Source organism: Haliotis rubra, unplaced genomic scaffold (genome assembly GCF_003918875.1).
Source record: "Haliotis rubra isolate DU_JTF1 unplaced genomic scaffold, ASM391887v1 Scf227, whole genome shotgun sequence".
NCBI classification, from domain to species: Eukaryota; Metazoa; Mollusca; class Gastropoda; order Lepetellida; family Haliotidae; genus Haliotis; species Haliotis rubra.
In genome coordinates, this window is record NW_025766303.1 from 650579 (window position 1) to 664865 (window position 14287).

Below are 14287 nucleotides of genomic sequence, written 5' to 3' on the forward strand. Positions count from 1 at the left end.
TGTTAGTAGGGAAATGGTAGGAGCTTTATATAAAGGATGAAGAAACATATGTTTGTAGGGAAATGGTAGGAGCTTTATATAAAGGAAGAAGAAACAGATATGTTAGTAGGGAAATGGTAGGAGCTTTATATAAAGGAAGAAGAAACAGATATGTGAGTAGGGAAATGGTAGGAGCTTTATATAAAGGATGAAGAAACAGATATGTGAGTAGGGAAATGGTAGGAGCTTTATATAAAGGATGAAGAAACAGATATGAGTAGGGAAATGGTAGGAGCTTTATATAAAGGATGAAGAAACAGATATGTGAGTAGGGAAATGGTAGGAGCTTTATATAAAGGATGAAGAAACAGATATGTGAGTAGGGCAATGGTAGGAGCTTTATATAAGTGAGTGAGTGAGTGAGTTAATATTTAACGTCACATTGGCAATATTTCAGCCATATCTTGACGATAGCTTTATGTAAAGGATGAAGAAACATATGTTAGTAGGAAAATGGTAGCTTTATATAAAGGATGAAGAAACATATGTTAGTAGGGAAATGGTAGGAGCTTTATATAAAAGATGAAGAAACAGATATGTGAGTAGGGAAATGATAGGAGCTTTATATAAAGGATGAAGAAACAGATTTATGTTAGTATGGAAATGGTAGGATGTTCCATTGAGCATTATGCAAAGGAATATGCTGCTACTCTTGTGGAGTTATTTAAAGATGTTGGATATGTGAGCCTAAACATTGTGTAAATCATTAAATCAAAAGGAACCTGTTCTAACAATGGCATGATCCAGCAGTCTTGGACCAGATGGTAGCGTTCCCAATATTTGTAACTGTATTCCTTGCCGGGTCTACTGTTATGGGAGGCTATTGTATCAACCATTAAGGAAAATTATATTCCATCACGGTGTATAGAGAATGTTTCATCAATACCTCCATATCACATAGTCACCGTATGGGACATATTTCACCGTAGCCTCGCAGAATGTTCACAAACAATACTGTGGCTTAAAATCTCTATTATGAAAAACTATTTCACAAGATATTAACTTAATGAAAATAGCTTTGAGATAGTGCATGCAACCGCTTTTCCTTGATTAACACCACGGCCTACACGTGAAATCAATATTTTCATTTTAAGGTGCAATACGACTGTCATGTCGCAAGCAATTTTGGAATTTTAAGGTTAAACTGTAATATCCTCCCAGCCAGAACGTCACTGATTCAGACAGGGAAGATGGGCATGCTGGGTCAGAATGACAATCCTCCAATCAAAGTAAACGTTAGGTCACGTGATAATTCAGAAATAACGTCACACAAATTCAGATATACTTTATCGAACCTGTTAAAAAACAGTGTTGTGGTCTTGCTTTGTATCCTTTAGGAACTCCAGAATTCTCGCGTAGCTTTTTATTAGTAGCAAGCCAACACATCTACATCATTCAGAACTTCAAATACAGGGTTTTATATTGGCTGGTGTATTCTTTTGATCTGTGTTTTATTGCTGTGTATCGTTGCAGTGCTACTACAAAACACTTTTTTATTACCTTGTTTTATCGTTTTGTCCACTGGATACCGTTTAGCTCACGAACGAATACTCGTACAGCGCTACGTAGGGAAGCGCTGTGTTGTGGCAATGGTGAAGGCATAATGTGTATTTCATGTAAAGTAGGGTTTAAGTATGGGCAATGGATTAAACCTTTTGTTCACGTGTAGCGACTCGGAAACAGTTAGGATAAAGTGCATTTATAGTATGTAAAAACTAAGTATGGAGGATATTTTACCAAGTTTACTTTAGAATCAAACGCATTTATGTTTGATACATTGTGTATATTTAGTACATTTGTATGCAGAGATACACCATGGCCTTACCTCACTCTCATATTGATCCTTGACCACGCTGAAAACTATGGTTACATCCCCACTCTGAAATGTATGATTGTCAAGTCTTACTGACGAAACTTCAATGTCTCACTGCCAGTAATACTGCTTTGGGATTATCAAAAGGTTACTGTTCGTAGTGATGGGGGATGAATTCTCACATACCTTCAATCATATTACACGACAATGTCCCTTGTCTGTCATGACTTCTGCATACATCCCTTAACACCTGCAGAAAACATAAAATAGGATACATGATAATGCCAAAATAAACACAAACAGCTTATGATAGTTTAACATCGTCGGTGGTGGCAATCCTATATTTAATAGAGACCCTCAGAAACGTAAGGAGAGGTTTCCTGAACTGGCAAACAGAAACTGAGGCTAGAGTCTCTGTTTGGCCTTTGAAAACACACAGCACGACATCTTATGGGGAGTAAAAGAGCAGAGCGCCACCTATAGAGCAGGCATTCTGCTGGAAGCGAGATGACGGCCCCATCTGTTCTCATCAGTGCCCATTGTGGCTCAGCTTCAAAGATGCGCCACAATTGTCCTCAAATGTGTGGTGTTTGCTGGGTAAAGGATATTATATTTAACATGTTTTGTGAGGAAATTGCTGCCCGGATTGAAAGACCCCTTGCAGTGAGCGAAGCCTATACGTGAGGCGAAATTTGGGCTAGCAGGAAACATGCCTATACTCCGGCCCTCCACGCCCCGTAAATCTCACTGTTGGGTTCAGATAAATGCTAAGAAGATAAAGGTTCTGTATGGCGTCAATAAAGTGTCACTACCCTCTACTGATATTTAACGATTCAATAAAGAGCCCTGTTTATGATGGCAAGGGCATACTTATATCCCATCCATCGAGGGGTCCTCTTAGCAGGGTTTCCTGCAGACATAGGGTCAGTGTAAGAGTGATTGGGATTTCCGACCCTGTTTGGACCTTTTCTATCGACACCTATAAAAATTACATGGAATGTAGGCTGTGTATTTGGTCTGGAGTTAAGGTGGCAGGGGATGGCTAATGGGTTTTCTCCTATTATTACAAGGTCGATGATCAAAAGATATATATTCAGCACAAATCATAAACGATGTCGGACAGTCTAAACCTTTGTCGTTTGAAGACATGAAATCAAGGCTTTATATGAGCTTTTGTGACATTCTTTTGACGCCAAATAAAAAAATTAAGTCGTTTATATGCAAGTGACGATATAGGGAGTTGACGGCGGTGAGTTCATGCTTGAGTGCAACTGATCAAATATCAAAGGTGACAGTTGATGTTTCATTGAAGGGCAAATGTCTATTGTATCACATTTGGGTCACATTGTATAACGAGACTAAAGATGACAAGTACTACACCTTACACTGGTATTATACGGGAAAGTGCGTCATACTTTGATATGTCTTCCTGTTAGTTCCGACAATCCCGGCTATTTTGGGAAATGGGTTCGGTCGGACGCGGTGGCTAACAAGAACAAGTTTGAAGTAAAATGTCACAACTTGTAACCTAGTCCTTCAAAATGAATTCTTAATCAGCGAAACGTTTTCCATATTAATATGTCATGTGATGACTCTCGAAAAAGAAATGTTTCTTCATGCGAAGTGGCAGTAGATTTATAAGTAACTAACTGAAGTGGCCATCTTCACTTGTTCGCTTAGCCGTGAAAGTTAATGAAATTGCAAAATTATTACAAATCCCCTCCGCATTCCCCCAAACCGGATTTTCTCTAAGAGACTGATGAGGATGTGCTCGAGGGACAACAAAGGCTGGGAGGACGACATAAGAAGATCTGTTCAGATTTTCCCAGGAATACCTGATAAATTTAATTATCTTAAAATTTGCACTTAATTTCTTTTCTGAATTGGGCGTCCTTACCGTGCAGGTGCGAAGTAGTGTTCGATCATTACTCTGCAATGAAGATCAAATTGAGAGTGAGCTGATTAATTCTCTGATGATTCATAAGAAAGCTCCTGGCTATTCCTCTACATCTTGCAGTAGGAGTAAATTAACAAGAAAATCCCAAAGTATTGCCATTTGTTTGTAAGAATGGCTAGGTAATCCCCTTTGCCAGAACTAATCCAATATTTCTGTGGACTCTCGGTCTTTTTGCATCAGCTATTTAAACAAATACACGAGTAATGGAATCAAATACAGAGGACATGCATTTTAAATGGTAAAATACACTCAGAATTACATGAATCCTTCTCTTCTTCAAAGATTACATTGATAAGGACATTAAGCTGTTTCGTAAGTGACACACACGTATTCATATAAGTATAAGCAAGCATAAACATTCTCCCTTGAATGGAGAACATCTTGAAAGCGCCTTCAGTGTGTCAAATCATAATCCTTTCACACCTAACAGAATCCTTTTTGATGATGTTCCAAGACAATATATATCGAACCTAACTTCATTGTTTATTAACAAGTCATTTAGTAAAGATGTGATTTATACCTTTGAGAATGAGGGAAGTGTGAAGACTCCTTTCTTGTCCAAATTAGTTAGCATGTAAGTAGCGCTGAGTATTAAGCAAACTGATTTTGCCAAAATATACATTGTATAATTTATTATATGTTTTTCAAGATTTTCATCACTTTAGCTTCAGCATCGATTAGATTGGTGCTATTTTCACACCCGGGTTTATGTCTAATCCAAAGTCCTCCATAATAAATGATATTTCACACGTCAAACTGTCAAAGCCTCGACACAATTTTGCTCCTTTGAGAAATATGATGTAACAATGATAAAATATTTAGAAGTACTTTCCCTCTCATAATTTTTCGCCGGTTTAAAGCTATTCATATCTCTTTAAATCTTTGAACATTCAAAAAGGTGAAAAAGAACCCCATAGCTGTAACTGAATCAGGCAGATTCATCAATTTCGAAATGGCCTTTGTAAAATGCAATCCGGTCTCTCCAATTGCGAATCCTCGACTTTGTATTATCATTGAAAACAATTTTGAAAATATGATTTATGAAATTTGTATTTAATAACGATATTATGTTTTGCAAATAATACATATATCTTGATGTTTAGGTGGTCATATCATTGTTAATATCTGTGTTTCTTCTTGCTGTGACACGTGATATTGAACGTGTTGTATGTCGTATCATGTCATTTGATACCTGTATCGGGTATACCATCACCCATGGAACATTGATGTCAGCTCATGAAGGTGTCATTTCTCATTTCATAAGATAGATAGGCAATAAGAATACTGTAACAGTACATTACATAGAGTTTCGTCAAGGATGGCTGGATCATATTCTCAATGGTAAGAGCGATGTTGAAGACATTAGCCATTGTCTTTGAAAGAACAAGCAAGGCGTAATCAGCTGAATCTCCTACTGATGGTCTGGGTCAAAGTCATGGTCAACTCCAATTCGAGACCAAAGGCCATCGGATGTCCACACATCCAGATGTCTCCCTATCATCGCCCATGTTCTCCTAGCCCGAGCACTGGCTTGAGCCAAGACTCAAACTCCGACAAGGGGTCTCGCTTCTTTAATTATCCTGTAGTTGACAATTACTCCAAGTTGAGCGGGTGACGGAGTAGCCTGGGGCTTTTTCGTCAGCTTCTTCTAGGATGTGATCGGCGCGCACATGCTGGCCTAATGTTGGACCAATGCTTTCTCACCTAGGTTAAGATTTGTCTGAAGTTAGAGATGTGATATTACTGTCCATCCCGCCATTTTGACACCAATGGAAAGCGGGACATTTTCAGAGGGCGTCTGTGCTATGATTCAGATAGTAAACCGGTTCGTAAACTTGCCTTCCCTCACACACCTTTTGAAATATTAATTAAAACTTGACACATCTGGGATGATTTTTCTCAAAAAATCAAATCGCGTTCGCTTGACTGAACAATTTCCCGCCTGAGCGGCCATGGTGAGCTGGGTAGTCCCTCATTTGCATGTGGCTCTCTTTGTGCCACGCCGAAATCTAGGCCCTAATTCTCATTTATTTCTAGGCCCTTCGGCTCATCGCGATGATAATAAACGTCACCAATTTATTAAATCGTGAAAGCAGCCATTTTCTTGCGAGAGTAGCGCAGTTATCTGCGAAGAAAATTTCCGCTAGGTTGAACACATAACTATCTAAGACACCGTTAAGAAGTATAAAGTCCGGTGCCAAGTCTTCAACGCAAATTGGAACTTTTGCAGACTGCTTAAAAGCCCTCTACGGTCCCTATCGCCAAGCGACGCACTTGCGAAGGTTTCTGTCAGTCCTTCTAATTTGCACCCACGAATGTTGATTTTCGATTTAATTACCTTTCTTAGAACTGAAGAAATTTATCAGTCCCCGATGTAGCTACTTAGGGTGTCCCTTCCTCACGGATGGACGCCCATACAGTCGCAAGCAAGGGTCACAGTGCGAACTAGCGGAGGTGACACATACCTCGTTAGAGTAATAAAAGGCCTAAAAGTAGATGGCTAGCTTCTTAAAGCTCTGTTAGATCGACACGGCAATTCATCAAGGCAACGGTGTTTCTGAGAACCAGAAATGAAAGTAATTTATATCTTGGCTGATGACAAGGCGATGGGAATTTCTCCCCTCGATGCAAGATGAAAACAAATTACTGCACGAGATTCACGTGTCTCCCCCGCTCGTGCACATTCAAAGCGGCCGCTGCCCGTGCATCACGAGGCGAACCCTAACTCTCTGTGTTAGCGCCGCTATAGCAATGTCACAGTGCCGCAAAGCACGATCCATCATGCCAAGTTTGGGCTGAAAGTGCCTCTATTCTCCATTGGGGCTTTCTTCTCAAGTCCACGGCATGGCAGTCAGAGGTACATCGTCTTTACAAACAGTTTGCTGTCATGCTCGCCTCATGCACCCCCTGCCGTGACTCTGCAATGAAATACGATGCTGCAATTGGCGACGTCATTGATACTGTTAATTTTCTCTCCATCTTCCATTCAATTTCCTCTTTATTCTCATGCAAATTGTCACTAGTGTTTACGTACCACGCCCAATTAAATGCAGTTTGGGCCAAACAATGAATAACTAGAGCAAATATACGTGACTACCGTAATTTTAATTATCATGTATATAACTGTTTGTATTCTAAATTTATGACATTTATGTCCCCAAATAAAAGAGGAAGATATACTTTGTTCATCCCATTGCTTGCACTGTTCGTTTCAACTCACATAGACAGCGTTTTCAGTTTATCTTTGTAACCAGGCTAATTTGATAACTGACAATGCACTGCAAAGTCTCTCCTGGCTCATTGTCACAGCCTATGTCATATTGTACACAACTTTTCTTGTAATTAATGTTTGCAGTTCATGGAGCTCTCAACCCAAAGGTGACCAGAATAGAGACCTACTTGTTAAACACACGCCATAATATCATATTCTAACAAATCAATACGTTTGTTTCTCAGTCCCATACGTATCTTATTTTTATAGTGTTTTTATATTTGCCCCATTACGTTGACGCGAAGAGGGCCCCTCTTGCACCATAAAACTCTACAGCAAGATTGCCTATGTACTCTGCCCCCTACTAAATCTACACAATTGATGACAGAAGGGGCATAATTGGCGACAAGATATCTTAAGTGAAATTCATTGGCGAGCTCCCTATGGGAGCAATAGAAGAGACAGAAGATTGAGCCCGTCTTGAAGGAAACAGACCAAATAGCTGGGAGACTCTAGCCTGCGTATCAATTTGTGGCGGCATCTCAATGATACGAATAGAAATCTTAATTATCATCGTCTTCCCGCAAGGTGCTCTCAGCCCGAGATACTTTATCATTCATGGAGGAAAATGCTCCCATTTCACCGCTGCTACGGTCCCTCTCAGAGCTCATCTTTGTTTGAGTAACCATGTCCTTTGCCTCGTACTTTCTGAGTTTGAGTCTGGTGAAGGATCTTTCCATTGTAGCTTTATCCAGCCACAATATCTGTCAGTGCTCACTTTTCTTTGAGTAACCATGTCTTCGTACCTTCTGGGGTTTAGTGTCTTGAAGGGTCTTTCCTGTTAGTCTGCCTCCAGACACAGTGTCTGTCAGTGGTCACCTGTCTTTGATTAACCATGTCCATTGCCTCGTACTTTCTGAGTTTGAGTCCAGTGAAGGATCTTTCTGTTAGTCTGCCTCCAGACACAGTGTCTGTCAGTGGTCACCTGTCTTTGGATAAACATGTCATTTGCGTCGTACTTTCTGAGTTTTACAATGATGAAAGGTATTTCTATTTTGTGTTACTCCAGCCAACACAAACCCCTGGATCTAGTGTCTGACCATTTACACTGAAGCTGCAATTACCTTTATTCGTTCTATCTTTATGTCTGATTTGCAATTTGCATACTCAAATGTAAAGATAAATATATGTTAATGTCTTTCTGTAAACACATTCATAAATGGCACAGACGACAGGTCTTTCAATATATTTTGCATTTTATCTAAGTAATATAACTATGTACACTTGCCATATTTGTTGACATTTCATGTGTAATTCATAGCGTGCCATCTAAAATAAAATTACAATTGCGAACTCAGTTGAAAACGTTGTAGAGATTTGTCTGTCTATCTTTTAAATGTTTTAAACATATATTCAGAGTGTTAACAGAACCTTTTCTTCCTTCCAAAGGGTTATATATATAGAACATGCTCCTCCCTTGGTCTATTTGACAACCAGGATGGTTATATTATCGCTGTGGTTGCGATTGTTTTATTGCATACGCACTGCTAAATACGTATTGGCACGTCTTTGAACATACATGAATAAGTAATATAGAGATTAATTGAATCCGAACAAAGGAAATAGGTTAGGATGAATGTTTCTGAATACATGTACCTTGGCGAAACATTATTGTTTATGTAGACATGACATATGGGAACTAGATTGTTGGTAGCCAACGCTGTCTGGACTTGTTACATATAGTTTGTAGTTGGTATTTGTGATTGCATGTACACTGCCGCTGTGTCTTGTACAAACATGGAATGCACTCTCGTGTTTTTATCTACTGCTCTATTCCAAAACATAAACATTATTAGAATGATAATTACCCGAGTAATGACTATATTAAGACTCTTTACGTTAGATCATGTAGTATTTCCACACACACAAAGAAACTATCAAATGTGCCCTTTCCTAGATTTCTTGCAGATATTAAATACCTCTGGAAGCGTTTTATTACGAATAATATCTGACACAAAGTCGTTAAACAAAAGTCGCTGATTACTAAAACACATAACAAAATCGGTGTTATTATCTCTGATTAAAAATTCCAGTTCTGCAAAGTCCTGTAATCACCAAGGGGGTTGAATTAGTAAAATTTTATGACACTTTTAATTTGGGGAGTCCTGTGAGGCTGCTACAAAGGCCGTGATTGGCTCCTCTGAAAAATCGAGTCTCCTTTTCAAGAGAGTTCCTTGTTGTCATGGCCACACCGGGAAAACCTAGTCAACCGCAAAATTTGTAGAAAACATTAAAAAAGAAGGGGGGAGTTTGAAGCAGTAGAACTCGCACTAACGTGGTCTAGTCACGGACGGAAACTGCGACAAGACGGACCCTCTTATGTGATTTGAGACTGAGAGATGGCCCCGCAATCTTACCAATAAATCTCACTTTAAAATATTCGCCTGTTTTGACGTTAATTCATTTTCAATAGTATTTTCCATCAAAAGTCTCAGAATTTGAAATATTTCTTTTCAAGACGATTGGTTCAGGGTTGATTGTTTGCATTAGATAACAAATGTGCCTGTCTCCAATTTCAATTCATATAAAGGGCGTGTTTCATCATTTTTATTGGAGTTTTGATCAGTTTTACTAAAGCCTTTATTCCATGTATATTTCAGTTTGTGTGAAAGATTGTGTATTAAACTGACAGTTAAGAATCACGAAAGCAGTTTATGTAATCACAAAACTATAAATATATCAAATAACGTCAGGATATTAGATTATCAATGTGTAGTCGTGTGCGATAATATAATTACTCCAAATGTCTTAAATATACCCATACATAAGCAAAGCAAAATACCTATTTTTATGTTCACTACGTACAGTCGCATATCTACAATACGTATGCGGTATATTTTTGTTAAATTCCTTGATGTTTTCTGGAATATTTCATTTTATCATGTATTTTGTTTAATTTAAAAGTATACCTATTCTGTCATGCATCATACTTTAAGGCTGTTTGGGACGATCTGTGTCTCCTGATGCCTTGAGGAAAAAAGTTGAATTGTTCCCATCTTCGTTATTACAAACAAATATTATCTGACATATGCTATCACTGGAAACAGCATGCACATAAACAAGCTCTACATTTAAAAAAAATATGTACCATCTATTATACTGTTTGTATGAAATATGTCAATTCCCAAATTTCGTGTCATTCCTCACAAAAAAATGCTTACCTCGCCACACATATTTTTCTTGATACATAATAAATTATACGCCAAGATGTGGGCTTGCGACACACGAAGAGAAAACACTTACACCATCCCCTGACAAAATAGTCTGAATGAATGAGTGTCGGGCGAGAAACAGCGGTCAGGAATTTCCCCATGCCATTTCAGTATTTACCTGGCAGGGTATGTCAGAGAAGACTGTTTGCATTAGGACATACGTTTCGTACTAATAAATCCATCACAGCCGTCATAACGGTAGACATAAACAGGGACTAATGATATCTGTATGGCCTGACAACTGACGGGCTGGATGTGTATCTTGTCACAAGGCTTGTCTCAAATGGATAACGAACTTTCACGCGGTTTTGTCATTTTGTGAATCATCTTGATTGACAATTGTTATGCACTCAAGATTATGTATTCTCACTGTCGTTTTTTATAGATACTCCCGAATGGTGCCATTGTTAATATTGTTGTTGCATTTATCATCTTAGTATTTAATGTAATAAAGAAATAAGAACTTCTTATCCTACAATATGCATTACCAATCCCTCCGTATAAACTTAACTTAATGTTTTATAAACGGATCATGCTGTATATAGTCGGTGTATATTTACGTAGACCTTTGCCATCAAATACTGAATCAGTATTTAACATGTGTTCTTTAATTTTTCTGCAAATGTGAAACACATCGATAAGATTTCTGTCATCTAAAATTTTCAATTTTCAATAAATATGTGTCAGCAATCATCTAATACCAGAGTGACTCAGATGCATGTAATTGATGGTGACGAATGTGAATTCAGTTTTTCTCATGCTAATATTAGAGATTGTGGGTTGTATCAAGATGTATTTTTAACCTTAACCCAGTTAAGATTAGCAAATTCTGCTACACGATAATGCTATATTGTACATTTCAGTTTTGTCACAAAAAAACCGATTGCTATTTTAGTTGAATCTGATTACTGATAATAACATGACGTTCTTCATATGATACCTTTGTTTGGAACCATGCACGTGTACAACATTACACCTGCTTGGCAACCTTGGAAGACTATATGATTTTAATAAAGTATTAAATTAAATTTACTGTATTTGATCCATTAACTGACACGTGGAAGTGAACAGATGCACGCTAAATAGTGCCATCTGAATCATCGGTAGAACAGTGCATTCTACGCGTATCAATTCTGTGGGTTTTTTCATGTACAGATATCAATTCAATATATGATCTACAAGTCTATATGAAACAGCGGTTTCACCTGAACAAAAATGTTAATATCATTTGAAATAAAAAACACATAGCAGTTTCCATTTATGACTTCATTTTTTCATTTCAACTGTGTAAAGTGATTTAATTAAATGTATTAAATTTCAATACTTGTTTTTCATATTGTAATTATTTAAGCATGAAATATTTCTTTGAAATAAGCCATAAAAGGGATTATCATAGATTATAATGTTCATGTTGGTCTAAACATACATTCGTCTCTACGGGTATTTTATTTACGTGAACTTTAATACGAAAGTAAAGCAACACAAATATGAATCGTGTCAATCATGGCGTTCTTTTTCTTGATGTTAAGAATGTGCTATTTCATTATTTTCAAACAAAAATGGTAACATGCCTTTCAATATTTTAATTTAATAACTACATGATTTTAGAGCGATCGAAGTTTTGAGCGATCGAAACAGAGACAGGTAATGAACGGAATAAATGCAAATAGGCTTTGTACTGTTCTTCATGTGTAATACTTTTAAAACATAAGTTTAATTTTAGTTCAATATTAACATCAGTGTATTCCAATGTCTTTATGTTGTTCATGTTAAATGTAATAATAAAAATAATCCACGGCATGTTCAAACGCCTCCATGCAAAAGAACCAGGATTTTATATCACATAAACAGGCTTTATTTCAACAATTACTATTCATAGACAGAAACAGAAATACTTGAGTGGGGATGCAGAATTGTAAACCTTTCCTTCTTGTCTTTCACGAGATGTAAGTATTGGTGCCACGCACTATGACGCTTAACAGTCTAGAAATTAACATAGGTCTGTAGAATTCGTAAGTAAATTACAGAACACAACAAAGTTTAGTTCCAAATAATTTTGATTTATGTTCTGATTTCAGGTATCTTCAATCAATCGTGTCCTTCGGACACTGGCCAGTGAAAACCAGAAAGTTATGGGCCAGAGTTCCATGTATGATAAACTTGGTCTACTGAACGGGCAGGGCTGGCCTCGGCCAAACCCTTGGTATACACCCACAGTTTCCATGCACGGGGGCCTCGGAGCTCCTTCTGCCTACCCCCCTCCTCAAACAACTTCCCCAATGGCATCTGAGAAGAAAAATAAGTGTAAGTATGAACTTTTGTCTTTATGAATTTCTTGATTGAAGGAATTGAGTTTTTTGTAACAAAGACATTATGGTTCCAGCAATATTGCATGAAATGAACGCTGTTGGTTGATTGTGGGTTTGCGAAGGATGTGGTAATGTTTTACTGTATGAGGTTGAAAATGAATATTATGCGTTCCACAGGTCATGGCACAAAGCCGCATGGCTTATATGAAAGGTATTTTAAAGACAGGTAAAACAGCTCGTGTAATAGGCAAAGATATTGTGCCCAGGAGATACAACATGGGTGTAAATACTGTGTAGTGATTAAATATACAAATATTGCATTTTCTAACAGTCAAGTAGGCGTTACGAGTGATTATTAAGCTCCGTGTAGAGCGGCATTCCGTGTAAACACCACAAGTCATGTCTTTGTGCATCCTAAAGGTGATGTTGATTGGAAGCATTATTACTTACCTATCAATGGACAAGATAGGAAACGAATGCAGCAGATATAACACATATCTGTATTTTCTTTGTTATTTTTCAACATAAAAATGTATCATTGGTACACCTCTTTATAGAGCACATATGTTGCATTTCTTATGCAACGTATCTCAGAATAACTTGTATCTCAGTATAACTTGTATCTCAGTATAACTTGTAGACTGTTACTGAAATGAAAGACAAAACTGTTGAAACTGTTACTTGAGCTGTACTGCTCAATATTTTATGTTAATTAGCAGCGTTCACAGACAATTATCCTATTTCAAACATTTTTTGTTGTTGTTTCTGCACTTAAACTGTTTATCTGGTGTTTTGGTAATAAGAAGAAAGAATTTACTTTTAGTGTACCAATGCATGTAAACAAACGTTTTATAAAACTGAACAGCCTTAGTTGGACATTAACGGTGGAATTCACTGTTGAGATTAACAGGGATGCGTGCATTAATACTTGAAAGGAACATATGAATGACGTGACATCTTTTAATCTGTATGTCAATTCTATGTAACCTTTTCACAGACATGAAAGGTCGTCATAACTTCTATTCAAGCATGGTTAATACCATCTTCTCATAGAACGCTAAATGGTACTTGTAACCCCCATAATGTAGGCCCGCTCAACAGGGTAAGTTAGCCAATCAGTAGGTTTTGATGGATATTGCTTCTTAAATGCTTACAATGCATTCTTCATCTTAGTTGTATCCAACATAATGCAGTGTATTGGGCACAGAACACCCATCTATCACCCCTACAACACTGTTGGTGTTGATCATAGAGGACAACTCTTTGTATAACATGTCATTTATTTTATGTCCGTCTGAAAAAATTGTTTGAAATTAATGGAAGGCATGTATCGCTCTATTGGGGGCGATAAATACAACTCCCCACAAGTGTAAATTTTATTATGTCGGTCCCGCTTCTGGTACAGCACTGCGTTAATGTCGTAATGTACATATGCCAGAACAATGAGGTGCCAAACAATGGCTTTTTTATTCAGACATCAATGACAATCAAAGTGCCACTTTTACTACTGATGGGAACTTTAGACTTATCTAAACTTGTCTTAACGTGTGTGGCATTATTATGTGTGAGATGGGGATAGCGAGGGGCGGGGAGCAATGTCACGAGGGACAGGGCATACATAACATGGGTAGGGAATAGACGCAGGGGGTAAGGGGTGTATTACATCCAGATTAACCCATCAATACG

The 14287-nt window shown here is 37.7% G+C and overlaps 1 protein-coding gene across 5 annotated transcripts in view; it reads left to right on the forward strand.

Moving 5' to 3' along the window:
* Window positions 1-14287, forward strand: part of LOC124277761 (paired box protein Pax-6-like) — a 68552-nt gene that overhangs the window by 41050 nt on the left and 13215 nt on the right. For all 5 annotated transcript variants that reach the window (XM_046713487.1, XM_046713489.1, XM_046713484.1 and 2 more), the window contains one exon: window positions 12371-12596. In XM_046713487.1, coding sequence (XP_046569443.1) covers window positions 12371-12596 — 226 coding nt within the window. The remainder of the gene's footprint in view (window positions 1-12370; window positions 12597-14287) is intronic.